At 40.7% G+C, this 27,064-nt stretch overlaps 1 protein-coding gene across 1 annotated transcript in view; it reads left to right on the forward strand.

Annotated features, from left to right (window-relative positions):
* Window positions 1–6,922: 6,922 nt before the first annotated feature.
* The window catches only part of ankhb (ANKH inorganic pyrophosphate transport regulator b), a 40,857-nt gene continuing 20,715 nt past the window's right edge, over window positions 6,923–27,064 (forward strand). Inside the window, exons 1-5 of the mRNA XM_072688168.1 lie at window positions 6,923–7,449; window positions 16,996–17,212; window positions 21,882–22,000; window positions 22,439–22,522; window positions 26,013–26,183. Coding sequence (XP_072544269.1) covers window positions 7,354–7,449; window positions 16,996–17,212; window positions 21,882–22,000; window positions 22,439–22,522; window positions 26,013–26,183 — 687 coding nt within the window. The 5' untranslated portion in view covers window positions 6,923–7,353. The remainder of the gene's footprint in view (window positions 7,450–16,995; window positions 17,213–21,881; window positions 22,001–22,438; window positions 22,523–26,012; window positions 26,184–27,064) is intronic.

Consider the following 27,064-nt stretch of genomic DNA (forward strand, 5'->3'; position numbering starts at 1 on the left):
GATCAGTTACTCTGAGCAGTTTTGGTAGTGATCAGTTACTCTGAGCAGTTTTAGTAATGATCAGTTACTCTGAGCAGTTTTAGTAATGATCAGTTACTCTGAGGAGATTTACTCTGAGCAGTTTTAGTAGTGATCAGTTACTCTGAGCAGTTTTAGTAATGATCAGTTACTCTGAGCAGTTTTAGTAGTGATCAGTTACTCCGAGCAGTTTTAGTAATGATCAGTTACTCTGAACAGTTTTAGTAATGATCAGTTACTCTGAGCAGTTTTAGTAGTGATCAGTTACTCTGAGCAGTTTTAGTAGTGATCAGTTACTCTGAACAGTTTTAGTAATGATCAGTTACTCTGAACAGTTTTAGTAATGATCAGTTACTCTGAGCAGATTTAGTAATGATCAGTTACTCTGAACAGTTTTAGTAGTGATCAGTTACTCTGAGCAGTTTTAGTAATGCTCAGTTACTCTGAACAGTTTTAATAATGATCAGTTACTCTGAGCAGTTTTGGTAGTGATCAGTTACTCTGAGCAGTTTTAGTAATGATCAGTTACTCTGAGCAGTTTTAGTAATGATCAGTTACTCTGAGGAGATTTACTCTGAGCAGTTTTAGTAGTGATCAGTTACTCTGAGCAGTTTTAGTAATGATCAGTTACTCCGAGCAGTTTTAGTAGTGATCAGTTACTCCGAGCAGTTTTAGTAATGATCAGTTACTCTGAGCAGTTTTAGTAATGATCAGTTACTCTGAACAGTTTTAGTAATGATCAGTTACTCTGAGCAGATTTAGTAATGATCAGTTACTCTGAACAGTTTTAGTAGTGATCAGTTACTCTGAACAGTTTTAGTAATGATCAGTTACTCTGAACAGTTTTAGTAGTGATCAGTTACTCTGAACAGTTTTAGTAGTGATCAGTTACTCTGAGCAGTTTTAGTAGTGATCAGTTACTCTGGGCAGTTTTAGTAATGATCAGTTACTCTGAGCAGTTTTAGTAGTGATCAGTGACTCTGAGCAGTTTTAGTAGTGATCAGTTACTCTGAGCAGTTTTAGTAGTGATCAGTGACTCTGAGCAGTTTTAGTAGTGATCAGTTACTCTGAGCAGTTTTAGTAGTGATCAGTTACTCAGCAGTTTTAGTAGTGATCAGTTACTCTGAGCAGTTTTAGTAGTGATCAGTTACTCTGGGCAGTTTTAGTAATGATCAGTTACTCTGAGCAGTTTTAGTAGTGATCAGTTACTCTGAGCAGTTTTAGTAATGATCAGTTACTCTGAGCAGTTTTAGTAGTGATCAGTGACTCTGAGCAGTTTTAGTAGTGATCAGTTACTCTGAGCAGTTTTAGTAATGATCAGTTACTCTGAGCAGTTTTAGTAATGATCAGTTACTCTGAGCAGTTTTAGTAATGATCAGTTACTCTAAACAGTTTTAGTAATGATCAGTTACTCTGAGCAGTTTTAGTAATGATCAGTTACTCTGAGCAGTTTTAGTAGTGATCAGTTACTCTGAGCAGTTTTAGTAATGATCAGTTACTCTGAGCAGTTTTAGTAGTGATCATTTACTCTGAGCAGTTTTAGTAGTGATCAGTTACTCTGAGCAGTTTTAGTAGTGATCAGTTACTCTGAGCAGTTTTAGTAGTGATCAGTTACTCTGAGCAGTTTTAATAATGCTCAGTTACTCTGAGCAGTTTTAGTAGTGATCAGTTACTCTGAGCAGTTTTAGTAATGATCAGTTACTCTGAGCAGTTTTAGTAGTGATCAGTTACTCTGAGCAGTTTTAGTAATGCTCAGTTACTCTGAACAGTTTTAATAATGATCAGTTACTCTGAGCAGTTTTGGTAGTGATCAGTTACTCTGAGCAGTTTTAGTAATGATCAGTTACTCTGAGCAGTTTTAGTAATGATCAGTTACTCTAGGCAGATTTACTCTGAGCAGTTTTAGTAGTGATCAGTTACTCTGAGCAGTTTTATTAATGATCAGTTACTCTGAGCAGTTTTAGTAATGATCAGTTACTCTGAGCAGTTTTAGTAGTGATCAGTTACTCTGAGCAGTTTTAGTAATGATCAGTTACTCTGAGCAGTTTTAGTAGTAATCAGTTACTCTGAGCAGTTTTAGTAGTGATCAGTTACTCTGAGCAGTTTTAGTAATGATCAGTTACTCTGATCAGTTTTAGTAATGATCAGTTACTCTGATCAGTTTTAGTAATGATCAGTTACTCTGAGCAGTTTTAGTAGTGATCAGTTACTCTGATCAGTTTTAGTAATGATCAGTTACTCTGAGCAGTTTTAGTAATGCTCAGTTACTCTGAACAGTTTTAATAATGATCAGTTACTCTGAGCAGTTTTGGTAGTGATCAGTTACTCTGAGCAGTTTTAGTAATGATCAGTTACTCTGAGCAGTTTTAGTAATGATCAGTTACTCTGAGCAGATTTACTCTGAGCAGTTTTAGTAGTGATCAGTTACTCTGAGCAGTTTTAGTAATGATCAGTTACTCTGAGCAGTTTTATTAATGATCAGTTACTCTGAGCAGTTTTAATAATGATCAGTTACTCTGAGCAGTTTTAGTAATGATCAGTTACTCTGAGCAGTTTTAGTAGTGATCAGTTACTCTGAGCAGTTTTAGTAATGATCAGTTACTCTGAGCAGTTTTAGTAGTGATCAGTTACTCTGAGCAGTTTTAGTAATGCTCAGTTACTCTGAACAGTTTTAGTAATGATCAGTTACTCTGAGCAGTTTTGGTAGTGATCAGTTACTCTGAGCAGTTTTAGTAATGATCAGTTACTCTGAGCAGTTTTAGTAATGGTCAGTTACTCTGAGCAGTTTTAGTAGTGATCAGTTACTCCGAGCAGTTTTAGTAATGATCAGTTACTCTAGGCAGATTTACTCTGAGCAGTTTTAGTAGTGATCAGTTACTCTGAGCAGTTTTAGTAATGATCAGTTACTCTGAGCAGTTTTAGTAGTAATCAGTTACTCTGAGCAGTTTTAGTAATGGTCAGTTACTCTGAGCAGATTTACTCTGAGCAGTTTTAGTAGTGATCAGTTACTCTGAGCAGTTTTAGTAATGATCAGTTACTCTGAGCAGTTTTAGTAGTGATCAGTTACTCCGAGCAGTTTTAGTAATGATCAGTTACTCTGAGCAGTTTTAGTAATGATCAGTTACTCTGAGCAGTTTTAGTAGTGATCATTTACTCTGAGCAGTTTTAGTAGTGATCAGTTACTCTGAGCAGTTTTAGTAGTGATCAGTTACTCTGAGCAGTTTTAATAATGATCAGTTACTCTGAGCAGTTTTAGTAGTGATCAGTGACTCTGAGCAGTTTTAGTAGTGATCAGTTACTCTGAGTAGTTTTAGTAGTGATCAGTTACTCTGAGCAGTTTTAGTAATGATCAGTTACTCTGAGCAGTTTTAGTAGTGATCAGTTACTCCGAGCAGTTTTAGTAATGATCAGTTACTCTAGGCAGATTTACTCTGAGCAGTTTTAGTAGTGATCAGTTACTCTGAGCAGTTTTAGTAATGATCAGTTACTCCGAGCAGTTTTAGTAGTGATCAGTTACTCCGAGCAGTTTTAGTAATGATCAGTTACTCTGAGGAGATTTACTCTGAGCAGTTTTAGTAGTGATCAGTTACTCTGAGCAGTTTTAATAATGATCAGTTACTCTGAGCAGTTTTAGTAGTGATCAGTGACTCTGAGCAGTTTTAGTAGTGATCAGTTACTCTGAGCAGTTTTAGTAGTGATCAGTTACTCTGAGCAGTTTTAGTAATGATCAGTTACTCTGAGCAGTTTTAGTAATGATCAGTTACTCTGAGCAGTTTTAGTAGTGATCAGTTACTCTGAGCAGTTTTAGTAGTGATCAGTTACTCCTAGCAGTTTTAGTAGTGATCAGTTACTCCGAGCAGTTTTAGTAGTGATCAGTTACTCCGAGCAGTTTTAGTAGTGATCAGTTACTCCGAGCAGTTTTAGTAATGATCAGTTACTCTGAGCAGTTTTAGTAATGATCAGTTACTCTGAGCAGTTTTAGTAATGCTCAGTTACTCTGAACAGTTTTAATAATGATCAGTTACTCTGAGCAGTTTTGGTAGTGATCAGTTACTCTGAGCAGTTTTAGTAATGATCAGTTACTCTGAGGAGATTTACTCTGAGCAGTTTTAGTAGTGATCAGTTACTCTGAGCAGTTTTAGTAATGATCAGTTACTCTGAGCAGTTTTAGTAGTGATCAGTTACTCCGAGCAGTTTTAGTAATGATCAGTTACTCTGAGCAGTTTTAGTAATGATCAGTTACTCTGAGCAGTTTTAGTAGTGATCAGTTACTCTGAACAGTTTTAGTAATGATCAGTTACTCTGAGCAGATTTAGTAATGATCAGTTACTCTGAACAGTTTTAGTAGTGATCAGTTACTCTGAGCAGTTTTAGTAATGCTCAGTTACTCTGAACAGTTTTAATAATGATCAGTTACTCTGAGCAGTTTTGGTAGTGATCAGTTACTCTGAGCAGTTTTAGCAATGATCAGTTACTCTGAGCAGTTTTAGTAATGATCAGTTACTCTGAGCAGTTTTAGTAATGATCAGTTACTCTGAGGAGATTTACTCTGAGCAGTTTTAGTAGTGATCAGTTACTCTGAGCAGTTTTAGTAATGATCAGTTACTCTGAGCAGTTTTAGTAGTGATCAGTTACTCCGAGCAGTTTTAGTAATGATCAGTTACTCTGAGCAGTTTTAGTAATGATCAGTTACTCTGAGCAGTTTTAGTAGTGATCAGTTACTCTGAACAGTTTTAGTAATGATCAGTTACTCTGAACAGTTTTAGTAATGATCAGTTACTCTGAGCAGATTTAGTAATGATCAGTTACTCTGAACAGTTTTAGTAGTGATCAGTTACTCTGAGCAGTTTTAGTAATGCTCAGTTACTCTGAACAGTTTTAGTAATGATCAGTTACTCTGAGGAGATTTACTCTGAGCAGTTTTAGTAGTGATCAGTTACTCTGAGCAGTTTTAGTAATGATCAGTTACTCCGAGCAGTTTTAGTAGTGATCAGTTACTCCGAGCAGTTTTAGTAATGATCAGTTACTCTGAGCAGTTTTAGTAATGATCAGTTACTCTGAGCAGTTTTAGTAGTGATCAGTTACTCTGAGCAGTTTTAGTAGTGATCAGTTACTCTGAACAGTTTTAGTAATGATCAGTTACTCTGAACAGTTTTAGTAATGATCAGTTACTCTGAGCAGATTTAGTAATGATCAGTTACTCTGAACAGTTTTAGTAGTGATCAGTTACTCTGAACAGTTTTAGTAATGATCAGTTACTCTGAACAGTTTTAGTAGTGATCAGTTACTCTGAACAGTTTTAGTAGTGATCAGTTACTCTGAGCAGTTTTAGTAGTGATCAGTTACTCTGGGCAGTTTTAGTAATGATCAGTTACTCTGAGCAGTTTTAGTAGTGATCAGTGACTCTGAGCAGTTTTAGTAGTGATCAGTTACTCTGAGCAGTTTTAGTAGTGATCAGTGACTCTGAGCAGTTTTAGTAGTGATCAGTTACTCTGAGCAGTTTTAGTAGTGATCAGTTACTCAGCAGTTTTAGTAGTGATCAGTTACTCTGAGCAGTTTTAGTAATGATCAGTTACTCTGAGCAGTTTTAGTAGTGATCAGTTACTCTGGGCAGTTTTAGTAATGATCAGTTACTCTGAGCAGTTTTAGTAGTGATCAGTTACTCTGAGCAGTTTTAGTAGTAATCAGTTACTCTGAGCAGTTTTAGTAGTAATCAGTTACTCTGAGCAGTTTTAGTAATGGTCAGTTACTCTGAGCAGATTTACTCTGAGCAGTTTTAGTAATGATCAGTTACTCTGAGCAGTTTTAGTAGTGATCAGTGACTCTGAGCAGTTTTAGTAGTGATCAGTTACTCTGAGCAGTTTTAGTAATGATCAGTTACTCTGAGCAGTTTTAGTAATGATCAGTTACTCTGAGCAGTTTTAGTAATGATCAGTTACTCTAAACAGTTTTAGTAATGATCAGTTACTCTGAGCAGTTTTAGTAATGATCAGTTACTCTGAGCAGTTTTAGTAATGATCAGTTACTCTGAGCAGTTTTAGTAGTGATCAGTTACTCTGAGCAGTTTTAGTAATGATCAGTTACTCTGAGCAGTTTTAGTAATGATCAGTTACTCTGAGCAGTTTTAGTAATGATCAGTTACTCTAAACAGTTTTAGTAATGATCAGTTACTCTGAGCAGTTTTAGTAATGATCAGTTACTCTGAGCAGTTTTAGTAATGATCAGTTACTCTGAGCAGTTTTAGTAGTGATCAGTTACTCTGAGCAGTTTTAGTAATGATCAGTTACTCTGAGCAGTTTTAGTAATGATCAGTTACTCTGAGCAGTTTTAGTAGTGATCAGTTACTCTGAACAGTTTTAGTAATGATCAGTTACTCTGAGCAGTTTTAGTAATGATCAGTTACTCTGAGCAGTTTTAGTAATGATCAGTTACTCTGAGCAGTTTTAGTAGTGATCAGTTACTCTGAGCAGTTTTAGTAATGATCAGTTACTCTGAGCAGTTTTAGTAGTGATCAGTTACTCTGAGCAGTTTTAGTAATGATCAGTTACTCTGAGCAGTTTTAGTAATGATCAGTTACTCTGAGCAGTTTTAGTAGTGATCAGTTACTCTGAGCAGTTTTAGTAATGATCAGTTACTCTGAGCAGTTTTAGTAGTGATCAGTTACTCTGAACAGTTTTAGTAATGATCAGTTACTCTGAGCAGTTTTAATAATGATCAGTTACTCTGAGCAGTTTTAGTAGTGATCAGTGACTCTGAGCAGTTTTAGTAGTGATCAGTTACTCTGAGCAGTTTTAATAATGATCAGTTACTCTGACAGCGTTGTCCATAGCAACGGTGCACGCGCTCCTTCTCCATGACGTCAACATGTGGGCGTGGTTTCCCCCCACGTGTCGCGAGGGCAGAGCGGAGGGGGGCGCAGGTTTAAAGGCGGAGGATCCGCACGCGAGGACGATCTACCGCAGCACGGCAGCCTCGCGACTAATCTTTAAAAAAAAAAAAAAACGGTAACGGTTTTAACCCGCAGCGGCTCTCGTGCGTCTGTTTACGTGTTTGTCGTTTTGTGTTTCTTCGCTCCGCCGATGGGCGAACAATGGAGAAACCGTCCGCGGAAATTTCTGGCCGCCCTCCTCTCTCCCCATCATTGTTTATGATGCTGCTGCTGTTGTGTAGGAGGGCAGGGACGGAGCCCATCTCGTTGGATTCCTGCTAGAAAACAAGCCGCTCACACACACAGACACACACACTCACACTCACGCTGACTGAGAGCTCACCGGGACAGCCTGGCTTCTTCTCCTGGCGGGCAGCAGATGTTCGCAGGTCTCTTCTCCCGGCGACATGGTGACGTTCCCGGCTCTCGCCCATTACTGGCCTCTCATCCGATTCCTGGTCCCTCTGGCCATCACCAACATCGCCATCGACCTCGGCGAACAGGCGAGTGATCCTTCTCCTCACACACACACACACACACACACACACACACACACACACGCAGACACACGCAGACACACACACACACGCAGACACACACACGGCCGCTGCTGTTTTATAATGACCGGGCCTCCAGCTCAACACCGCGGCTACAGCTAGCCTATATGCTACCGGATTTCCCTCACTGAGGCACTGCAGCAAACCGCAAACCTCCCTCAGGACCCCCCCCGTGTAGCCCACCGGAGCGCTATGGCGGGTCTCAGGCAGCCTCACAGGAATGATCTAGCTAGCTAACGTTGCCTACCGGAGCCTTTATTCAGAGAGGAGGGCAAATCTCGCTCTGTGGACCTCCGGGAGCATCCCAAACATGGGCAGATGGCCCGAGTGTGAACGTCAACAGCTGGTCATACAGGGCAGCAGCAGCAGCAGCAGCAGCCCGGGCTGCTGTATTCAGCCCTGAACAATACAGAGCCAGATCTGAGGCAGATGAATGTGCACTTTTGGGTGGGCTGATTTTTTTGGGGGGGAAATGGCTCGTAACCTCGGGGTGAACTGCGCTTGTTTTTGTTTACAGTCAACGGGAATGAGGGAAATAAGGCCTGGTTGGTGGGCTACAATGGCCCACCTCTTTGTCAGGCTGGCTTTCTTTAAAAGACACTGTAGGTGCTGATACACCTCATATCAGCCCAATGTCATGATCTACTACAAGCTCACTGTTAATGTGATCGCACGGCTGTCTACCTAATACAGTGACCTACACCTGGACCCAGAGGACCGCTTTAGAGGGGGGCTCCTCTGACCTTTCTGAATTTTTTCATGATACAGCCGATGAAACGTAAACACGGTCACCAGAGCGGTTCAATATAACATAGAGAAAATATTTATCATAGAGAAAATGACTGACCCAGATTTCTTCACAGTGGTGCTGATGGGAAGCAGGGGGTTGGATGTCTACAACGCAGATATACCCATTTTATTTACTTCTATTTATTTACTGGGGATAAGTTGGAATGCTTTTGTTGCTGAAAGCAATCAAATCCTCACAGCAATACTGAGATGCAAAATGTAGTAGAAAGCCTTCTTTTAGAGACAGTTACTCCAACAAAAGCAGGATAACCCCTTTTTAATACCCTTGATTTCAGAAGAAACCTTGAATGAGCAGGTGTCCCAATACTTTGTAATATGAACAATATAGGATGTTAACATCAGCCTACATCAGTGTATCTTTTAATATCTTCTCAGTCAAAAAGGGATATTATATTGTGTAATTATTTTAGGCAGGTTTCTTAGACCAAACATCTCCTTGCATTGCCCTTAAATTGAGCTTTGGATTATACATTTATTATAGAAAAAATTACTGACCCAGATTTCTTCACAGTGGTGCTGATAGGAACCAGGGGGTTGGATGTCTACAACACTAGACAGGTGGTCCAAGAGTTTACATCTGAATTATTTAATCATGCAGAAGTGTTGAAAATTTGGTGATATTCCCCCTTTAATGTTATTATACTATATACGATTAACTGGATTAATCTTGATGATAAAAAATATTATGATATAGAAACAATTTTGAAGTTACTACAGTCAGTCTTTAAGAACATTGTGAAAAGTAAAAACTAGCAGTGAAATCCAGTCATGCGAAAAAAATATATATTTATAAGGATTGAAATAAAAAAAACAATTAAAAAACAATATATAAAATTGTATAAAAGTTACATCTAAAATATATTTTATTATCTCTGTATATATTTTGTACACATAAATGTCCAATAAAAAACATGTAACTTCATTTTTGTCCGTTTTTAGTTTTCTCAATGGTTTGAACCCTGTAACTGTTCTGTACACTGGGTAAATAATTCTGGATGAATCGACCAATCAAAATGCTCTAAATAATGTGGAATAAACTTTAATTTCACATTGACTCCTATTCAAGGTTACCAATGTTTTTGCCTTCTCCTGTAAAGTCACCATTTTGGAGATGCAGGTTTTCATTAGACATATACACACACATGGATTCCTATAACAGGTATATGTATACAAGGAATAGTGTTATATATAGAAAGTGGAAATTAGGAAGTGTGCAATGTAAACATGTAATGTAATATAGTGGGGAGGGATTAGCACGGTTGGTGATGGTAAATATTTACACTATTTCGTCTGATTGAACAAAGGATGTTGTTGTTAATTATGTCTAACGTACATCTAGACTGAAGCGTGTCCCCCCCATATCGCACCTGCACGGTTTAGTAAAAGGTGAATACAGTACATAGGGTTTGCCGTCTTTCCATCTGAGCCTCGTTACAGAAAACAGCTATTAGTTTGGCAAGGCCGGAGGCTTATTTGGAGTGGAAGATGAATCATCTTGGAATTGGTATTTTTAACTAGCTCTTGCCTCACACATTGCACCGGATGCCATAATCCATCAGCGGTCACAGGGATGTGTTTATCAGACAGCGGGACTTGGTCTCCCACCGGGGAAATGCTTCACTGGACATCCACCTACTCGCTGTCTTAATTGCACTGTTCCTGGGTGCAGTTAAACATACTGACCAAAAAAAGACATAGGTGTCCGCAATTTGGTTACTTTCTCAACAGACGAGTGAAGTGGCCTGTTGTGAAATTGGGATGGGGTGGTTTGTTAGGGACTGTTACAGAAGGGTGAATTCACTTTGAGCATTTCATTTACGTGCATGCAGACAGTCTGTTGCCGTTACTAGAGGTTTATTTAAGCTTTTTTTTTTTAACTCTTAAAGATGTGATAGTTCTCAGGTGTATGGAACACTTGCCTCGATGACATTACTATTATTTATTTTGTGTATATATTAGTAATTTATCTACGTTTTGCATCTGAGTGTCTTGCTATCCCTTTTCTGTTGTGACACTGAGAATTTCCCTACTGTGGGACTAATGAAGGATTATCTTATCTTATCTTATCTTTTACATATTTACATTAAGAAATGGCTCTTTAAGGAGTAGTTTGATGGAAACATCAGATTGACTTGGTTTATCACTCTTTTACAATTACAATTGGAGATGGTAGGCTAATGTTGCTAACAAACACTGGATGCAGACTGTCACCAACCCGCTCAAAGTAGAGTTTGTTTTATTGCTAACAGCAATATTAGCTGTTATCATCTCCTATTGTCAACTAAAGAAGCAAACATTAGATATCAAGCATGCCCTGGCTAATTAATCACATCAGCTTTGCAACCAGGGGTTTAGATTTGGCTAATACGTGATTATGGTGTTTACTGAACTCCAGAAGAGTCTACTACTACTATTAATAACTATCTTTATATATGACAGGATATAATATTACTACACAGCTAACATACACACAGCTTGTCTAGTCCCTGCATAGATGTCTTGCCAATATAACAGGACTTTCTGGAGCAGATAAACATGAACCTATTGGCTCCATGAATGAATAATGCCTGGCGAGGGCTAGAGGGGTATAAAGCCACCCAGCATTGAGCTGTGGAGCAGTGGAGGGACTGTGTTCTCTGGAATGAGGGTGCTCCATCCAGTACTTTTAAGATGAATTGGGGAGTTTTTGATGAGCTGGAGTGGTGTTCAACCAACATCCTGACCTCACAAATGCTTCGTCACTGAATGCAATCAAATCCTCACAGCGATGCTCCAACAAAAGCAGGATACGCTCTTTTCTGAAGAAACCATGAATAAGGAAGTGTCCCAATACTATGTAATATGAAATACTGGATGTTGACCTCAGCCTACAATATTACAGCCTGTAATATACTGTCAGTCCAAAGGGGATATTACTAATTATTGTATAATTATCTTAGACAGTGCAAGAAAATATTTTAAAAACCAAGTGTCCCATTGCATTGCCCTTAAACTGAGCCTTGTATAATAAACTTTTAAGAGGACTTGTACAATATCCTGTACAATATCCTGTACAATATTTTTTCCTTTCCTTAAAGAACCGTTAAACCAGATGAAGAACCATTTAAGCATTCAGGTTGTCATTATTCAATATAGAACAATTACCTTTACCTGCTTCTGCTCCAAAGCTTAGTGCTCATCTCAACCAAATACCGTAGCTTTAATGAAGTGGAGCCCAAGTCATACATTTTTCTGTAAAAGTCATTCATTTGCAGTAACAGAATTTGAATTCTAAATTGTACAAGCCACATTTTTTCCTGCAATTTGCCCAATTCCCACCCAGGATCTAAGACCATCACACAGTGCTACCAGCAAAGGCAGGGTCTTCAGTGGAGAACTGAATGTGTTTGAATGAGAACACTAATTGTTGCCTGATGACAGACACCCATGTTAGCCAAGCCAGTGTCATGAAAGAGGGTGATGAAGGGCCATCCTACTCACTCAGAGAGAGTGAGGCCAGTTGGGCTCTCAGGGACTGGTAGCCAGCTAGTTTGACAGCTAGCTGTGGCATCACTGGGGATCGAGGATGAAGCCCATGCTTAAGCGAAAATGAAGCTTGCAAGGATTGTGCCAAGTCAGACCCACCTTTGTGAGCTTATAAGAGCTTCTAAAGTGTTGGCTGTCGTGTATTACCACCCCATTACTGCCAGTGACACTATGTGCATTTCCATGATTATTGCACGCTGTCAGGTACTGCCTCTTCGACCAATCAAATGCTTTGCTGCGTGGTGTGTTTGTGCACGAATGAGATGGATCATCTAGTATTTGCATGGCAGGGCAACCAAGCATCCACACAATGTCTGTGGTCATTCATTTTCTTTGCAATTATGTCATTTTGTTCTGCGAAACCAGGCTAACATCATGTCTACAACTGGACACCAAGGCCTTTAGACGGCTGCGCCACTTTTTATTTTGTGTGCTTCTGTAGACCAACAACGCCATAAACAGAAGGGTTCTATATAGTACTGCCAGGTGTGTCCATATTGATCATAGTGGAACCCTTTTTGTCGTTATATAGAATCATTTTTTTAAAGCTCTGTAGAGAACCATGTTCAAAAGCTTGGTTTTCCACCAATGCAAAAAAAACCCTTTAACCTCCAAATGGTTCCTTGATTTGGTTGTATATAGAATCAGTGCCTGTACTAAACTAGAACCCCTTTTTAAAGAGTGTGTGGGGGGCCTAGACAAATAAAACAAGAACCTGATCTGCTTCTGAGCTGCAGAAAATCAGCAGGAAGGAGAGATGTGTGGAGAAGCTCTGGTGAAGTCTGGCCGCCCCCACTAACAGACATCTATTATCTTTCTGCACACTGATGTACGGCGCTGGAGATGAATTGGTAGCTTACCAAAGAAAACGTGCACACAAACACACACACACACATTGTGAGGGAGGGAAAGCGAGAGCGTGTGTGTGTGACCGAGCAACAGAAGAATATGGAAGATAAGGGGTGACGAGAGCTGAGGCTTTAGATGAATTATTGAACCTCGACACTCATTTCCGTTCCTCTCGGGTTTGCCTTGTTGGAGCTTGTTGCATCAGATGAATTCCCTCTGTGATCTCTTTACCACCTCCTGTATTCCCTACATTCGATCCAGGTCTTTTTAAAACAACAGAAGTCACCACTTCATTTAATGTCACAGCTAATACACATATTTATTATTAGAAACTTATTAGAAACTTATTAGAAACGGCCACCATCCAGACTCATTGGATCAGGAACATCTGCCTACCACCTAGGTGCACTTTGCAGGTTTACAATTGCTGACCGTAGTCTGTAACCACAGGACCACTGCTGAGCAGATATTACTGGGGTGGTGGGCCATTCTCAGCACAGCAGGAGGGGAATGATATGAGAGTGATATGGGAGTGTGTGTTCTGTTGGTGTGATGGTATCAGGCGGAGCACATGGGTACTTGGGTACCGTGTTAAGTTGGAATACTGATCCACACATCTCTCTTACCTGCTGATTCTTATGAAAACACCAGCTGAACATTAAGGTTTTGATATCAGAAAATAAACAGTGGTGTCAAGTCGTGTGTAAACAGGACTGCAGAACGTGATAAATTAGCTGATTTTTGTATGACATTATTTTACACTTTGCTGTTATGATGAATGAGGGCCTTATTTTGAATGTTGTTGCTTGACTGAGAAAGCAGAGGTAGCATGGCTGGCTTTGGGATAGCTTTTTTGCTAACTAGGCTAGCTAGCTGGTATTATCAGAAGAGTGGTATTGGGTCCATAAAGAGTGGAAGTATATTTCTCTAAATTAGCATATTGGAACATTTTAGAATGGGTGTAAAGGAACAGTTGCTCATGTATCTGTTAGCTGTTCGCTCACCCAGCAGCTAGCTCATCCAACTGATTTCCCATATTTGTATAATAAAATAAATCTAAAACTATATTGCATTGCATGCTGCAAAATTTTGTGCCTCATAGAAACGAAGAAAGTAGGCCTACCACCCTAAGAAGTATGGGGGAGATTGTTTGGGGGGCCAGTTGGCTTGCTTTCCCTAGAAGCATTTCTATTGGTCCATTCATTATGACATTTTCATACATTATATACATACATAAAGAACAACTGACCAATTCAAATTATGTAAAAAAGTGAAAATCGAGATACAAATTGTATTTTTTTTTTACTTTGGAGACAAATGGACAAATGGAAAATTAAAAAAAATCGACTCCAGCATCCTCAGTCCTGGGCCTGACAGGGACTCTTTGCTTTGTGGGCATGCATGTATGTGCAGAAGTGAAGGTTGCTGTGTGCTTCCTGACTTGGAGCTGAATGTGGTACCTTGAAGGAAGGACGTTGGAGGGACACGAGGTCTCGAGGGCTTTGTGGAATCCACAATCTCACTTTCCCTCAACTAGGTCACCTTTGTCAGCAAACAGACAGCAAGGCGTAAGACAGCAGAATTAGACCGCAGTAAGGCTGCAGCTCTGACTGTAAATAAAGACTGAAGGGACCAAATGAAGACATGGTCATTAAGGTCTCGGTTAGCTCAACCTCATCACTCTTTAACCCATTCATTCCCATTCATCCCTCCCCAAGTGTATTATTCTTATGATTATTAATTCCTGTAAAATATGATTTGACGAAGCTGTGTGAATTATTTCACTAAACCAGAGTTGAATTAAGGTTCAGAAACAGGGTTGGGACTTAAACACTGGAATTGACTGAGCTAAGTTTGAGCATAGCAGATAAAATAGCATTAGCCATTACCAGCTCTGGTGTAGTACATTTCCTTTTTATTCAGGTTACATTTTAGTCAAGGAACAACTATCGCAAGATTTTTACCAATGTATCTAACAGTTTAGCATGACCATGTCGCTCGCTAACTAAGCAAGCATGCACAAGTTACTCAGGGGCAGTGGCTTAGAGCTCCGGGAAAGCTGCTGCAGTTGGGCCCTAGAGCAAGGCACTTCACCCTCTGCTCCCCGGGCACCACAGCAATGACTGCCCACCGCTCCGACCATGTCTGTGTTTGATCACTAGTGTATATGTATGTGTTCACTGCACGGATGGGTTAAAGGCAGAGGCCAAATTCCAGCTGTGTCCAATATTGTGAATATGGTTGCCTGGTTGAAGTTGTAAAGTTCGGCAAAAGATGAATTCAAATGCAGTTTGATAAATAATAAACAATAAACCTGCCGCACTGTCTGTTTTTTGTGGTTAGGCAACCGAGGAGCGGAAAGAGCTGACCAGCCTGCTAACAAACCAAAAGTTTTATCATTCTCCGCTAAATCAGCAGTTGGGTTTTCAGCTTCTTTCAAGTGGTGTCAGGTTTATTGAGTAAAACGAGTTTCCCACCAGGAAGCACCACATGAACACCTTCTGAAGTCGGACTCGTACATTTTCAGCGCAGCACGAACTGTCCAAGCTATTTCTTACATGGCCGAACAGTTCATCAGATGTAAAATATTGGTGTACAATTAGTTTTAAACAAAATCTACAATCAATGCATATTTTTTGTAGAAAAAAATTTATATAAATATATAAATGCTCAACAGTCTCCTGCCCTTACGACATGAACACAAACAAGTGGGGTCAATGAGTTTCACTTTGGAGAAACCTACCACGTGACAAAGCAACAGGGCAGCATGTACAGCCTTAACCCCTTAAGGCTTATTACACACTAAGGCATATTACTCAGCAACTTCTGTACAAACTGGTGGGGCTCGTCTGTGGTAATAGAAGTTTGTAATAACACTTTTGGCCCAACGGTGGTCCATAGGCTTTTTAAGGAGTTATTATATATTATCATAGTATATCTAGTAAGATAAACTACCTCACAATAACGTCTTCTGGGGTAGTCAGACGATAGCGGGTGCTCCTGGGTGAGTTCAAATGAAATGGGTTTAAGTGGCATTCTTGTGCAATATCTGTAAAGGATGAACTGGTTTGGCCGTTTAACTCCTTTTAAGGCCTTTCTGACACCGGTTTCTGTACATTTATGATATTAATGAGTGCAAACAGCCAATGAACTGCTAAGCTCACCAGTTAGTCAAACACTCAGTAACCGGAATGCTGGTGTCTCACTTCCCTTAATCTGTCTGGAGGGTTGCATTGCTTTTCTCTGTACACTTAGATTTGAGAGACTAGAAAAATCAGTTTTTGTTGAGCCATTTTGGTCTGGCATTTTTTTTGCTTAGTCATTTTTTAGTAGAACAGGAGGAGACGTGGTCAGGCACCTCTTAAACTGGCTCTGGAATGATCTCGAACAGACACCAACCCAGCACCGTGGAAATAACCCAAGGAAAAGGATCCAGTAGGTTCAACCCAAGATTGGTTAGAAAAAAGAACCCAGCATTTATTACAGTGTGTGAATAAGCTAAATATAATCTCCAGAAGCTATGTTTATTTTCCCTAAGATAGTGGGAAATGGCGTGATGCAGGATGTCTAATTACAGCCTAAAAGGAGTCATGGCGTTGAGTAAAAGGAGAAGTCTCCAGACAGTGGTGGAACAAGCATGTCTTCTATGCATCAGCATTTTCCATCAGCTGAGACATTTGAACTATGTCCACTTCAACTTTGTACACATTTGACAGGGATGGACTTTTCAACACAGTACAACCGAACATATGCTGCAGCTGTTAGCCAGGGTGCCAATCCTTTAAGAGAGGTGGTTGACGCCAGATCTGTTGACGCTGATTAGCAAAGTTCCCAGGTGGTCCTCTTTGGAAAAGTACACAGGCATTAGTTCTCAAAGCTATTATTTTACTCAGAACAATGTCGCTCATCAAAGGCCGAGTTAAATGGGGGTTAAATGGGGGTTATGATTTTTGTTTCTCGAGCACACTGATTGTCAAGCTTTCGGTAACGAGATCACGTTGCACTGGGTCAGTGAGAATCGTTTAGGAATCTAAGGATTAGGCCACGGCATGAATGACGATTACTGTTAATGGACACCTAGGTAGGGCTTCATCGTCTGGGCACAGAGCTGTCTTTGTGTAAAACTGAAAGCCTCAAAGAATGATGTTTATTTCTTTTAACCTTTAATAGATCGCTGTGCCGCAAAATTGAGATCCTGCTTAGAATGAATGAAGTGGTCTGGTTTTCCTAAGTAAACAAAACATAGATCGATCTCCAGGTTTGTGGTATTGATCGATGGGTCTGTGCTCTTCCTTTTGTTCTTCGCAGGCTTTGAACAGAGGGATCGCCACCGTCAAAGAGGATGCCGTGGAGATGCTGGCCAGTTATGGCTTGGCCTATTCCCTGATGAAGTTCTTCACTGGACCTATGAGCGACTTCAAGAATGTGGGGCTGGTGTTCGTCAACAGCAAGCGCGACCGGACCAAGGCAGTGCTCTGCATGGTTGCAGCTGGAACTATAGCCATCATTTTCCACACTCTGATAGGTCAGTCTCTCTTTTTTTTCCTTTCTCTGACCTTCTGTCTATCTGTCTACCCCCTCCTTTTATTTGGGTCATTTTTTTGCAGTTTAAACACCCACATTTCACATGAATAGTGTTCAATTAACCCAGAGAAAGTATTTTATATATAGTGATCGGGTCCGGACATTATAGGTCCAGACGTGTAACATACAGCCGGATATGTTCAGCGTCAGGTGTGTTCTGACAACAGGAAATGTTCTGTGTAGTTAAGGTGCAGCACGTGCAGGAGGTACGGCATGACCCGCTGTGGTATTCTCTGGAAAATAACCTGCTCTGTTAACACATGGGCTCACTCTGACGTTGCCCGTACTTTGATCCACACATTTGCCTTCACACACAGCATCTCTGGGTAATTACCAGAAAGGTTCTGCATGTATGAAAGGGGCTTAAATCAGGTGAGCTGCTGCTGGAACTAAACAAGTCCAAGTTCACAGAAAAGTCAGCCCCCAAAACTTCCAATCGACAGATCTGTGACTTTACTGACAGTCACATTCGGACACATTTGTGGATATTTGTGCATATTTATATTTATTCTAATCTTATAATGCATTTCACAGGCAAACACACAATATTTGTATATTTTTAATTTGAGACAACTGGGCTCCGAGTGGTCTGCCACTGTGATCTGAGGATCACTGGTTCGCAATTCAGGTCATGCTGCTTGCCATCAGCAGCCGGAGTCCAAGGGAGCACAACTGGCCTTGCTCTCTCTTTCCCTCTGTTTCCCTGGTGTGATGTTGCCTAGCATAGGTGTCTGTTAGATGTGTTGGAGCTGGGGAGCTCTGACTGCCTAGCAATGCTGCATCAGTGGCAGTGGCTCCAGGTGCGTCAGAGAAAATGCACTAGTCTTCACCCTCCTAGTTTTGGGGGCATTTCTAGTGATAGGGGAATTTACATAAATGGGGATTGGGTATTTGGTCTTTCAACATAGACAGAGAAAAACAGGGAAAACTAAGCTTAATGTGCTCATTGCAAACCATGTCTTTATACTTGTTTTTGTTAATAATCCAATAATAATAATAACAGTCTCTGCTCAGATTAATATTTTGAGAACATTTTTATGACATAAAATGTCTAAGACATACAGCAATACAGCAAAATCCTAACATCATGACACTTAAATACATTTTTACTATATACAATACATTGTTTTTCTAAGGTTTCAAGGAGAAATTAAAACCACAATGTTTTCACATTTAATTAAAACAACACTTCATGGTTTGGAACATTAAGTTGGTCAGTATGTTCACCCCAAAATTTGGAGGTTTTAGGTTTTACCTTCACATCATCTTGTATGCTGTTAGTACAGTAGAGTTGATCCGTACATGATTTTAGGGTTCATTTAGTTATATATAGTTGTATATGATTTAACACACTACCAGCTGACTCGCTTAACGATAACTCGCAAACCTATGCAAGCTGCAAATGTACAGTGGCATGCAAAATGTTGGGCACAAATGGTCAAAATATGTGTTACTGTGAATAGCTAAGCAAGTAAAAGATGACCTGCTTTCCAAAAAGCTAAAAGTTACAGAGCACCCATTTCTTTCATATTTTAAGTTTTCATCTTTTACAGTTTCAAAATAACAGAAAGGGCAAAGGGCTCAGAACAAAGGATTAGGCAGCCTACGCGATCAGTTCTAATGAACACCACAGTTTCTAAATGCTTTTAGCAGCCATTTCTTGTTTGGGGGATTTTTGCCCCCTCTACCTTGTAAAAGGGTACTAGTTCTATAAAATTCTTGGGTCGTCGTGCTGCTCTGCTCTTTTGAAGTTTTCACTGACCTCACCTTGACCTCCACTTTGTTACTGTTAACTGACATTTCTTAATTCCCTTACAAACTGAGAATAGCGCTACCTAAAAATGCTGTGCTATTTTCTTACAGCCTTCTCCGGCTTCGTGGGCATCAGTTATTTTAATGGTCAGAGTGCTGGGCATCCACTTATTGTTGGGAGATTGTTGAAAAAAGGTTCACTTGTTGTTTTTTTTATAAATTTGCATCACATGGCCTTTCCTAATGATGGCTGTAAACAAGCCATGGCCATAAGGAGCTAATTAAGGTGTAAGACCTTGGTAAAAGTCATCTGAGAGCAAATCCCTGTTGGGATACCCAAACTTTAGCATAGTGCTTCTTTCCTTTTTTACTCTACAATTATATTGTGCACTAATCTTGCTTAAAATGTTGAAAATAGATACTATTTTATTCAAATTTGATCTAATTGACTACACTAAAAATGAACAAATAATAAGATGCATTTCAGTATTTGGATTTTCATATATTTATATAGCAACATGCTTCTTTACCCCACCCACTAATCAGTAAAGGGATCCCAATTTTGTTCCCTTTCCTACAAATGTATTTGCTGTGGACAGAGAACTTTTTGACCCTCCCAGTGTGAATCATTTTGACCGCAGCAGTTGCGCCAGATGTGCTCAGACTTGTAATTTTCCTCTGTACACAAACCCAAGTGATAATGACTGCACAGGAACACCGCGTTCGGCTTATGGTCCCATCCGCCGTGTTGGCGCTAGGAGCTTTGCTGCCGGTTGCTATACACATGCTCAGTGTGTTCCTCTTGCATGGATGGGTCCCTGCCAAGCTGTTGTCACTTTCACATAAATAGACACCGGCATGGAGAAATGGCGTCATCTACACACTGTCATTACACGGTCATTAAGCAGTTTGTGCAAAATGCTACTGTCCTCCTACTTGGTGCACCAAAACGATCTCCGCGGTTTCGCCCCGCTTGACCAAATTGCAGAAAAGTTGTTGCAGCCGAGGTCAAAAATAGGTCGTGTTTTTACAAGGCTTAGGATGGCAACTCTCTCAAAATATGAGATGATGTTGATGATGATAGGATGAGAGCCCACGTTGTTAGAACTTGGCAGAATGCCTTCAGCTTTGCGTCCACATCCTCACCACATCTAGCCAAGGTTGTTTTCACCTTGTAGCATGTGGTTGAGACGCTCTGGGCATCACTGCTGTGCTTATACCGCAAAGCGAGATACAGTTTAACAATAAATGTGTGGATGTTCCCTGTATAAGTTACAAATCCTAGGTCCTGTCAACTGTATGAAAGACTTCAGTGAATCAATAAGTGAAACGTCTGTCAGTATGTGAGGCCGTTGAGCTTTAAATTAACTAGGACTAAAAACCTTCGACCTCAGTGATTTGATTTAGTGACGGTGCCTTCAGAAAGCTGTGCGTTATGTTATTTTGCTATGACTCGTCATGCCTTTATGATAATGCTAATTTATGCAAACCCTTTTATATGATTCAAGTCATATGTTAGCACTATGCTAGCAAATAAAAAGCAGACATAGCATTTTTGGCTGTTCTAGATAAAATAGAACACTTAAAGCCTGTGAGAGACATGAACACATGATGGATCTGAAGCATCTAACAGATATTTACATGCATTTTACTTTGTATATAGCAGTTTAACAGTGACCCTTTCAGTAAAGCTGAACCTAGAAATTCAGATGACACTTTGGGTATTGTCTGATTGTCTGATTTCTCTGGTATTTCTCTGTTATTGGCTATATCTGTTGGTAATTAACCTGACATGTTAGGCCCTCAGTTCTACTACTAAAATCTCTTAACAGTGGGCTAGCTCACTTGGCTTTATCTACTCTACAGAGAAAAAATAGATGGAAAAAGGCTTATATGGAATAGAAATATGACATAAATGAAGATGAAATACAGTGAAACCAGACTGCAAAAACAAGCTGTCTGGCTGTTTTTTGAGCTGAAAGATGTTAAAAGAACTGTACAGGGCTAGGATCGTAAATCAGTAATACACTAAAAAAAAGGCTGCCTTGTCAATTTTAAGTAATGTGATCTACTGTGGCTCTCTGTGGTCTCGATATGGCTTCGACTTGCACCTTCACATCCTATGTCTTCGCTATCTGTGTCCGTCGTTTTAGGTTAAAAGATGTCTGCAGAGTTTTGTGATTGTGGTATGTTAGCTATATGCTAACAAAAAAAAACATGTTTTGCTGTTCTAGATAAAATGGAACATTTCAAAGCCTGTAAAAGACCATGCATGATTGATCTGAAGCATCTAAAATATATTCACATGTGTTTTACTTTGTAAGTAGCAGTTTCAGTGACCCCTTCAGTAAAGTTCCTGCCACTGTTTTCCTGGTTACGCATATTTGTACTTTGTTTTAAAGTACCTAGAAATTCAGATGACACTTTGGCTATTGAAACATGATTGGCTGATTTTAATGACACTTAAAAACAATTCTAAAGCAGCGGCTGCAGGAAAATGTATGTAGCAGATACCCAGAAAGGCCCAGGGTTTCCCATTGGTGCTTATTCTACTGTACTGGATATAGTTAGTTATTTTATAGTCTAAAGTAACTTTTTAATACAGTTAACTTCGATGTTTTACTCAAAATATAAGTATATAATATAAAAGTATTGATGGTGAACTCTTTATATAATAAATATAACTTTTTAATATAATAAATAGAACAAAATAAATTTGAACAATCCAGAGTTTGTGCAGTTAAATTCACCTTTGAAGCATGTTTATTTTATTACATTTATTTTTGAATATTTAACTTTTTTTACATTCCTAACTGTAAAACCATTGCTTTTGCTGTCCCCTTTCTCCCCTGACTCAGCCTACACAGACCTGGGCTACTACATCATCAACAAGCTGCACCATGTGGACGAGTCCGTGGGCAATAAGACCAGGAAGGCTTTCCTCTACCTGGCTGCGTTTCCCCTGCTGGACGCCATGGTGAGCCACATCTCTGATCAAACACGTTGAATGCTACTATCTCTGATCTGTCCTCTCCAATAGCGGTCAGAGCTGGCTAGGCTGTCGGGGACAGATGGAGCGCGTACTGTATGTGCGTTTGTGAGCGTGTGTGCGTACGTCTGTGTGCGCAGGCCTGTGTGGTTGTACATTATGCAGCCAATGCCAGTCCTCAGCGCCTGTTCAAATCTGGAAGACTATCAGTCTTCCTCTGGGGAGGAAACTCAATCCGCACTGAGAGCCATTTGGTGTCGCTTCCGAACGGCACAGTGCGTCCATAAGGCCATGGTACAGTAGGTCAGGATTACTCCTCGGTAATACATCTACAAGATCCTGTTTGATGGCCAGTGTAATTGCCCTTGACTTGTGAACCATTTTATCTGAGCTTATGTGTGTGTGTGTGTGTGTGTGTGTTCCCAGGCATGGACCCATGCTGGAATCCTATTAAAGCACAAGCACAGCTTTCTTGTTGGCTGTGCCTCTATCTCTGATGTCATAGCGCAGGTAAGGCACATGTCTGCATAAGTACATCTGAACATATGAAGTGTTTATCTAATCTCCTACATGCTGAGCCTTGCCAGCAAAGCCTGCATTTATGTAATGAAGACAGGGCCACTGTTCACACTTTCTGTGGCTGAATATATATATATATATATATATATATATATATATATATATATATATGTGTGTAATAGGGGTGGGAATCATGATTACTTGGATTATGATTCAAAGAGCTGCAATTCCATGATAAAACAATTGTCGATGCCTCTTTTTTTTCTGTACAGGATTTCTTTTCTCTCGCTGTGTGACTCTGCTAGGTACTTTTAAAGCAAAGTATTCACAACACATCCATAATGATTTATTTTATTAATAAAACAAATGGAAGAGATGTGGCAAGTCAACTGGTAGGTTGCTAAGGAGCTAGCTAATGAAAACTAAGTAATATGTCTTACCCTTGCTAAAAGCCTTGACAACTTGAGCACTCACTGAGAGACCAGGTTTAGCATTTGGACATAGCATTTCACATGTAGGAATTCACCCAGTTCAGCAGCAGCAGCAGCAACCATGTTAGATGTGTTATCAGTAACAACAACTGAATCTTTCTTGGTGATCTGCCGTCCCTCTGCTACAGCCTTTAACAGCTCCGCCATATCTGCACCCGTGTGGCTCTCCCCTCATTCACTGCTCTTGTCTGGAGCACATGAGATGCTAGCTGGCACTCATCTGTGATAAAATATACAGTTACAATGACAAGATTCCATGGTAATGGATGACCACACATCACGTGTTACAGATATCTTACCCGTGTCCATCAGTGATCTATGACTTCGATTTTGGTCTCATTGTAGAGTGTGGGGATCACTCTGTCAGTCAAATATCTTTGGGCTGGGACGCTGCTGTGTCTGAGCTCCAGAGTGCGCAACAGTGCGAAAGTCCTGGTTTTCAGCGACTGAATACAGATGCAAATAAATAAAAATTTGTAATTTGCTTCGTTGTAATTCGCTCACTTTTTGAGTTGGGAGGAGGCTTTGACATCACTTGCTTGATGGTCCTTTGGTTGGCAGCAACGGACAGCACCTGGTTATAGTTGCTTCCATACACTAGCTTATAATGCAGAGAGCTCTCAGTCATTTTTCTTGCTTATTCATCTTGTGTCTCTGTTATGCACACGCCCGGCTCCGCTTCTGTAGTTCAGAGTTTGGCCTTTTGCGCTCTGTCAGCATTACGTTATCAATGAACATTTTTTTTTAATATTTGTGAATCGATTCAGAGTTGCTGATTGTAAAGATCTCTGTCTTTATTACTGGAGGATTTTTGAGTTTATTTTTAAGATAAGATAAGAGATAAGATAGTCCTTTATTAGTCCCGCAGTGGGGAAATTCACAGTGTAACAGCAGAAAGGGATAGCAGGACACTCAGTTACAAAAATTTAGATAAATAAATAATTTACACTATATACACACAATATAGATAAGAATTAAAAAAGCAATAAACAATATTATTTACAGCAAAAGACTCTTAATTGCACATGGGGGTGGGATATTGCACATAGTATTCCCTGAACATGAACATGTGTGTGTAGTTAAGTGTGTGTGTATGTGGTCCGCTGGGAGCAGTGCTGGTTGTGTAGTCTGACGGCAGCAGGAAGGAAGGACCTGCGATACCGCTCCTTCACACACTTGGGGTGAAGCAGCCTGTCGCTAAAGGAGCTGCCCAGTGCTGCCAGAGTCTCATGCATGGGGTGGGAGCTGTTCTCCAGCATGGATGCCAGCTTGGTTGTCATCCTCCTGTCTCCCACCACCTGCACTGGGTCTAAGAAGCACCCCAGGACAGAGCCGGCCCTCTTTATGAGTTTGTCCAGTCTCTTCTTATCTGCCGTCGAGATGCTACTGCCCCAGCAGACCACTCCATAAAAGATGGCAGATGCCACCACTGTGTCGAAGAACGTCCTCAGGAGCGCTCCCTGCACTCCAAAGGACCTCAATCTCCTCAGCAGGTAGAGTCTGCTCTGGCCTTTCTTGTAGAGAGCTGCAGTGTTGACTGACCAGTCCAGTTTGTTGTTCAGATGAACACCCAGGTATTTATAAGAGTCCACACTCTCGATGTTCATACCGCGGATGTTCACTGATGGAGGGGGGTGTCTGCACCTGCGGAAATCCACCACCAGTTCTTTGGTTTTTCCAGCGTTTATCTGCAGATGGTTCTGCAGACACCAGTCCACAAAGTCCTGAATAAGTTCTCTGTACTCGCTGTCCTCCTCATTGGATATGAGGCAGACGATCGCTGAGTCATCAGAGAACTTCTGGAGGTGACAGGTCGGTGAGCTGTACATGAAGTCAGCAGTGTACAGGGTGAAGAGGAACGGTGCCAAGACCGTTCCTTGAGGGGCTCCTGTGCTGCTGACCACCAAGTCAGAGACACAGTCCCGTGCCCTCACATACTGTGGTCGGTTGGTGAGGTAGTCCAGTATCCAGTTCGACAGGTGACTGTCCACTCCACAATGTCCCAACTTGTCCTTTAGAAGCCCTGGCTGTATGGTGTTAAAAGCACTGGAGAAATCGGAGAAGGTGATCCTCACAGTGCTGCCGGGCTTCTCCAGGTGAGAAAGAGCTCTGTGTAGAAGATAGATGACAGCATCATCCACCCCGACACCAGGCTGGTAGGCGAACTGAAGAGGGTCCATGGATGGGCTCACCAGAGGGCGGATGTGGTTGAGGACCAGCCTCTCCAGTGACTTCATCAGATGGGAAGTCAGTGCCACCGGCCTGTAGCTGTTTAGGTCCTTTGGGTGCTGTGTTTTGGGCACAGGTACCACACAAGATGTTTTCCACAGCTGTGGTACTCTTCCCAGTTTCAGGCTCAGGTTGAACATATGCTCAACTACCCTGCACAGCTGATCAGCGCAGGACTTGAGGAGCCTGGCACTGATTCCATCAGGACCTGTAGCTTTCTTAGGCTTGATCTTCCTCAGCTCATTTCTCACCTGGGTTGTTGTGAAGGACAGGTTGGAGCAGGGGGGCTGGGTGCTGGAATGTGTGAATGGGTGGTTGATGCTGCCAGACGATGAGCCATTAGGGGATGATGATGGTGATGATTGTGAGCCAGAAGTTCTGAGAGAAGAAGAAGAATGGGTTTTCTTTCAGTCATGAATGAATCGTGCAGGAATTATTATATTATTAATGAATAATTACCACACTTTTTTCCTCCCTGATCTTCAAGTGTCTGACCAATAGGAACTCTGCCTAACACACCATCTCTATAGTCACCTTTGAATTGTGATATTTACAATTCAGATTTTTTAGGCAGTGCTTTGTGTCAGATGCCGTAAGCTTGAATTTACTGGCATTAGCATGTAAAATGGTTTTACTGTAATGTACTATAAATATGAAATACAGATATGTATTGTATATATATGACAGAAATCTCTCTAATCTCTCTAATCTCTAAATCTCTCTCTCTCTCTCTCTCTCTCTCTCTGTCTCTCTCTCTGTAGATTGTTTTTGTGGCTATCTTGCTGCACAGTCATCTGGAGTGTGTGGAACCTCTGTTGATTCCCATCCTGTCTCTCTACATGGGAGCTCTGGTGCGTTTCACCATCGTGGGTCTGGGCTACTATCGAAACATTCATGACAACATCCCAGACTCCAGTGGCCCTGAGGTGGGGGTATGTATCGCTTCACCTTATTAATACTCCCACTGTTCCATGTAAAGGGACCACGTTCTACAGGAGTTCAGGGTGTTCTTCCTGTGTTCGTGTGAGATCCACATCTTAGGTGTAAGGTGAATGGGGGGGGGGTGTGATAGCATGTGATGGACTGGTATACCCCTGGTGGTACCCTATGGTGGTATTACCTGCCTTGCTGTTACAGGTTAGGCTGCAGATCTACCGTCACCAAGATCAGGAAGACGTTGATAACAAGATGAAGAAATTGTCATAATTTGCCTTTGTCTTATTTACATTTGTTTCTAAAGGGAACTAATTCATTTAGAAATCTAACGAAACGTGATTTGTCCAGACGTTTGTGTACGTATTAGGGGTGCAACACTATATATAATCTAGTGATATTATGATTCGAATAATCTATTGATTATTGAAATGAATAATCCATAAACCTAACCTGGATTATGAGTCCCTCAGTTACCGAATAACTCTTATGTAGCTTTCAGGCAGGCAGGCAGGCAAGACTTGACAGCGAGCCATCCAAATGACCAAAGAACGTCAAACTAACTGAGGCTCAGATCACACTCATTTAGAGGATAAAACCTCATATTTGAGAGCCCAAAGTCGAGTGAATGGTCTTAGAAGTGTTTTCTACTGTTTTCAGGCACATTTCACGCAGTGGGCTTGTTTTTCCTCCCACCGGTTTCAGTGCCTGGATTCCAGTTGTTTCTGCAAATTGCAGCAAGCCATTCGTTTTCCTTCTCTTGAGATTGGGCCATTCTGTAAAAGGATCTCTCAGAATTCCTGCTGAATCTGTTTATACGGTCAATTGCACAACAGCTCTTTCTCGTTTTTGTGTTTTAGCGGCACTAATGTTAAACGCT

The sequence above is a fragment of the Salminus brasiliensis genome, chromosome 9 (assembly GCF_030463535.1).
Source record: "Salminus brasiliensis chromosome 9, fSalBra1.hap2, whole genome shotgun sequence".
Lineage (NCBI taxonomy): Eukaryota > Metazoa > Chordata > Actinopteri > Characiformes > Bryconidae > Salminus > Salminus brasiliensis.